General features: G+C 34.5%; 1 protein-coding gene across 1 annotated transcript; it reads right to left on the bottom strand.

Annotated features, from left to right (window-relative positions):
* Positions 1–2,811: 2,811 nt before the first annotated feature.
* Positions 2,812–4,423, bottom strand: LOC145003251 (protein FAR1-RELATED SEQUENCE 12-like). The gene is made up of 3 exons (XM_078962390.1): positions 4,013–4,423; positions 3,686–3,935; positions 2,812–3,611 (listed from the first exon to the last, which is right to left on the bottom strand). The coding sequence occupies exons 1-3, from the start codon at positions 4,421–4,423 to the stop codon at positions 2,812–2,814; spliced, it is 1,461 nt and encodes a 486-aa protein (XP_078818516.1).
* Positions 4,424–5,689: the final 1,266 nt, after the last annotated feature.

Below are 5,689 nucleotides of genomic sequence, written 5' to 3'. Positions count from 1 at the left end.
ATATGACTTTCAAAACTTGTCATCAAACCACATCATGTGGATTCGAATCTTTATCTATTTTTTACCAAACATATGAATGTTTTTATAAAACTTTTTCTATAAAGAACAATGATTAGTAATATTTAGAAAAATGTCTTTTTTAGACATGACGATAAATAAATGTACACATTTAAAATTTTAAAGAAAATGATAAACTAAAAAATCTAGTTAAACATAAATTATAAAATGTATAGGTTTTATAGCAACATAATAATAATTGATGTATACAAAATACATATAAAAAAACAAAAATTAAACAAAAATTAAAAGTTTAATTGATAATACATTAAAACGTTATAAAAATAACCCAAAGGGGTCTTCTTAACACTCCCCTTATAAAACTCACCTTACTTAAAAAAAAACCTCATTTATCAAATCACTTACTTTTTTTTTTTTTTTTGGAAAGAGAACTCCCCTAACGAGGGTTCCAGTACAACTTTCGCGCACCGACTAATCCCCCGCTGCAAACATAAAACTTTGCTTCATGTCCTTAAGTCACTGCATGCGAACCTCCATGGCCACAAGGACTGAGTGGTGTCAGAATTTGAACATGAATCAATAGATTATCCACCATATCTTCCACATGTCTTACCAAGTCATCATAACCCAAGTGGTTTCAAATCACTCACTTCATGGTCTTAATATATCTTTTTAGTAGTTGTTTATAAATTTTAAATCGCAACTAAATAATTTGTTTTTGTGTCTTTTGTAAAAATTAAATAATATTATAATTATATGATCTTAGATCAGATCGGATCGGATTTGAATTTAGTTTGTACTATTCAGATCCATATTTTGAAAACTAAAATCAAATTGGATTTACTTAATTGGATCGGATTGAACTAATTCATCCAAACGAACACCCTTAGTTAGTCTCAGTTCATTGTTACACATCAGAAGCGAGTCGGGCTTTATTGTTTGGCTCGAATAAATGATCAGAAACACCATACTATCTATAATGGGTTTCAAAGAACTCTCTCCATGATTTATAACTGAAACGATCAAGATCAAAAATAAATGGAAAAATATTGGGTGTGGTTAGCGTCTAGGACAACTGACAAGAGGAAGAAATGGAAGAAGCAAATAAATATATTAGTAAGAGACGATGAACGGATCAAATAATTATCTTTTGCTATGATACCATACAAATAAATATTTTTCCATAACGATTCATTCTCATTAGTTGAAAATATATAAATAAAACATATATATGAATATAATGGACCAAACTATATAATGGGCCGAATACATAAAGATAAATAAAACCCAATATACAATTAATCTAATCTAATATGCTAATATAATAGTGATTAAGATATAAAATTCTGCATAGAAATTTAAGTACGTCTAAGTTACCTTATACGAAGGATTTGAGACGCACTAACATGGGCCTACCGAAAAGAAAGGAATACAATTTTTTTTTTTTTAAATGCTAACATAAACCTCTTTTCTCTTGCAATATCAGATTGAGGGGTATTTGTGACTGTTTTTCAAAATGAGTCTAATTTATTATTTTTTTCAAAAAATAAATAAGTTAAACAAAAAATGTTTGGCTTGCCTTTACGGCGAGACAAAATATGTAGTTTTCAAAAAATCAATTGTGGCTGTTTAAAAAGCAGTGATTTTATATATAATTTTTTGACAAAATTGCAAGTTTGGTCCCTGTGGTATGTCAAAAATTGGATGTTTGGTCCAAAAAGTTTTGGGGTTGTACTGGTGGTCCAAAAGCTTTGATTTGTTGTGGAATTGATCCAAAGGCTTAATAGCCGTCTACCCCATCCGTCTGTGTGAGGGTATTTTTGTCAATTCACGCTCATTCCTTTGATATCTTATTAAATTAAACCCCCCCTAACGTCTACTCTCCTTATTAATAGATCGAACATGTGTTTCATCTTTTCCCTAAATCGATATCTCCTCCTGCTAAAATCAAAATCGTGTCTTCCAAACTCAAAATCAACAATGGTGAGGTGTTTTTGTGGTCAAATGGCGATAGTGTGAACGGCTTGGACTGATAAGAACCATGGTCGACGTTTTTGGGGATGCCCTAAAGAGGTTAGTATTCATGTGGTTGGTTATGAAGATTTTTCACTGATCACTCAATTCCTTCTTATATTTTACTAGGATTCGACATGTGGGTTTGTAGGATGGATCGACCCTCAAATGTGTGAACGATCAAAATCAATAATACCTGGGTTGCTGAGATCAATCAACAAGCTAAAGACTGAAGTTGGAAAATTGAAGGAAGAAAATCAAATGTTCAAGTATGATATTGGAAAAATAAAGGAAGAAAAATCAAAACTAAAGTTGTACCTGATATGTAGCTGGGTTTTTTTTTGGGTTTGTTTTTTTTCTGATGAAGTAGTTCTTCCATGTTTTAGTGGTTTATTTTGTGGTAGATTTGGGAAAATTGCTATGTTTGTGAATGTACTCTTTTGGACATGAAAGTGAATGCATTGTTATGGTTAGTGGGTAATGAAGTTATTTGTTTCAAACATCCAAATATTTTGGTTCTACTAGACATAGCAGTGATGGGACAAACTGTTAATGCTTAACATAACCTAATAGTAACATAAAGATGCTAAAAAGTAAAGGACAATGATGCATAAACAAAAGAACATCCAAAGTTAATAACCATTGTTTGCACATACCAAATTCTTGTTACATGACCAAAAAAAACATCATTCTAAACGGAGGGTAAAGTTGTCCAAAAAACATCAAAACCATTAAACAGACACCCAAAAGAACAACACAATGGTTCCCAAAAGTAACACATTACATCATCTTAATCCAACAAGACAACACATCAATTTCCTCATTGCCCCTTACATGTTCTTGCATTATGTCCCTTGTTTTTACACTTGCTACAAGTGACAGTAATGAACTTCCTTGTGAGTTTTCCACTGCCCCTGGACCATGACCATCTATACCACTAGCACCAATTGTTTGACTTTGACTTTGAGTTTGGCTCTGACTTTGAGATTTTTCCTCCATGGATCTTTGCCTCTTCTTCTTTGGCCTACCAGGCTGATTACGATGTGGAGGAGGGCTGATCTTTATTGGACAATCACTAACAGGCCACATGATACGACCTTTGATTGGTTCTACCTTGTAGGAATAAGCCTCTTTCCAGGTTTCAAGCCAATGCACCTTGTGTACATAAGTGTAAAGTTCACCCACATCCTCACCATTGTTAGCTTTATCAAATAAGACTGCAATCACATGCCTACAAGGAATTCCTGTTAATTCCCATTTCCTACAGCTGCATACCCTTTGGCCCATGTCAACAACATGTTGATCTTGCCATGGTCCTTGTACTTCATACTTGTCTGAGGAATTCCACCTGGCTATGTAGTTAGAAGCATTTGTTGTGTTTGTTTCCATGATCTTTGTTGCTGTTGGAGTCAATGGACCTGCACACTTCTGTTGAACCTTTATCACATTGCAAATCCTCTTCATCATGTACTCCCGAATGTACTCTAAGCATGTGATTATTGGTTTATCCCTACCTTCTATCAGTTTATTGTTAAACACTTCACATAGGTTATTTAAAAGCATGTCTGTGATTGGTCTACCTGCAAGATAATTGTTATTTAGAACAGCATACAACAAATTTGTGTAACTTAGCACTGAATTGAGAGTTGTCTACCTGTGAAATGGCTTCTAGCCCAATGTTGTGGTGGGATCTTCTTCAACCATTCATAAGCTTCTATGTCATATTCACTAAACTCTTTCATCAAACGATTGAATTCTTGCACTGTTGTGGCTTTGGCACAGTTCCATAACTTTTCTTTGTACTCAGTAGTTCTCCATCTCTTCCTCATGTTTTCATAGATATGTCTAAGACAGAATCTGTGTTCAGCAATCGGGAACAACTGTGCAATGGCTGGAATTAAGCCCTACAAAGTCATTAAACTGTGGTTAGTATAATACAAGTGTAATAAGAAAACTAAAATACATCAAGGAAATCTATTACCTTTTCTCTATGACTTATGAAAGTGAAGTTTGAAAGTTGTGACAGGTCCAAATCATCTCCCAGGTACTCTAGAAACCATTTCCAACTTTGTGTGCTCTCAGACTCAACAATGGTGTATGCCAATGGGTATATACCATTGTTAGAATCTAAGCCAACTGCAGTCAAGATCTGCCCTGGGTAAGCTCCTTTCATGAAGGCCCCATCTAAACCAATAAAATCCCTTAAGCATTCTTTGAACCCCTTTTTCATTCCACCCAAGCAAATATAAATTCTCTGAAAACATCTTGAAGTTGCATTTACAAGATTTGGTTCTGGAACTAGTTCCAGTTTCATAGTTGTGTCAGGATTTGTGGACTGCAACTCTAATATGTAATCTCTCAGCACATCATATTGTTTTGTGTAGTCTCCCATCACATGTTTTTGTTGGATTAGTGTCTAAGTCCATAACTATTTTGGTATGTACTTGACCCGATGGTGCATGATCCTTTTGGGTTGCCTTCACCAAAGCAACTTGATAGGATGATTTATGGAGAGTAAGGATTAAATATGATTTATTAATATATTATGGGAATAATATATTAAAGGAGAAATCATATTGTTTAATTAATATTAGTCAATAATTAATTGGTAATTAGTTTTGTGACTAAAAGAGATTAATTAAACTTAAGGGACTGGAATTGTAATTATAGGATAATTGCAATTTGGGCCATGGATTGCCTTATATTAAAGGATGGACGAATTCTAATGGGAAACCCATAAGGAATTCGTCCATGGGCTTAATTAAAGGAGTATATGGGTTGCTTAGGGCTTAAGCATCCATATTAGGGTTTCCTTGTTAGATAACCCTAATAGCCCAACTATATAAAGACCCCTTAAGGCTAAAAAACGTGGCTAATGTTCTTGTAAGGGTTTACACACGTTTTTGGCAGCCTCCATCCTCTCTCCTCTTCATCCTCTTGCTTATGGTGTTTGTGAACCATTAGAGGAGTGACACTTGTGACTCTAAGCATTCCAAAGTCAATTCAAGGAGGAATTGTGATTGTTATTGCTACATAACAATCAAGGTAACACTATAAACTTATTCTCATGTTAATATGATTATATGTATGCTAGAATTAGGGTTTATAGTCTTGGATTCAAAGCATGTACAATAGAGAAACCTAGATCCAAGCATTAGGGTTTGTATGAGTACATAGGATGTCTTATGACCAAAACCCATCAGTTTTTTGGCATCTGCTATAGCCCTAAATACCTTGTCTTTGGAGAAGCTCACCTGATATCTTTTCTGAAGTAGTTCTTGTACAGCTTTGATTGGCACAGTTGGGTTAGATTCCACTAGATCCATAATCTGTTTAGAGATGAAGTTTGCTGTGGCCGTTCTTACCTTTCTTGTATTGAGACATGAATGCTCAGGTTGGTAGGTTTTCACACACCAACTTTCTTCCTCACTTTTCCTAGATGCTTGTAAAACCCACTGACAAGACAGTTCAGTACTTGTCTTTGTCTTTTTTACTTTTGCCTTTACTTTTCTTCCCAGTGGTAGGTCCATCCACTTGCCCCTCATTGAATACTACTTTTCCTTTGCATGTGGCCCGCAACCTAAGTTTATCATTTTTCTTAATAAAAAGATTCTTCCTGGTTTCCAAGGCATGATGGGCAATTTTGTCTTTCAACTCT

This window comes from Lactuca saligna, chromosome 1 (genome assembly GCF_052625555.1).
Source record: "Lactuca saligna cultivar CGN05327 chromosome 1, ASM5262555v1, whole genome shotgun sequence".
Taxonomy (NCBI): Eukaryota; Viridiplantae; Streptophyta; class Magnoliopsida; order Asterales; family Asteraceae; genus Lactuca; species Lactuca saligna.
This window is presented reverse-complemented; position numbering and strand designations above follow the sequence as displayed.

Bases quoted from the DNA above. Each gene is read 5' to 3' on its own strand.
- LOC145003251 (XM_078962390.1), bottom strand. From the start codon at position 4,423: ATGGGAGACTACACAAAACAATATGATGTGCTGAGAGATTACATATTA. The intron at 3,936-4,012 runs GTAATAGATTTC...ATGACTTTGTAG, and splicing joins TCATAAGTCATAGAGAAAAG to GGCTTAATTCCAGCCATTGC. The intron at 3,612-3,685 runs GTAGACAACTCT...ATTATCTTGCAG, and splicing joins GGCTAGAAGCCATTTCACAG to GTAGACCAATCACAGACATG.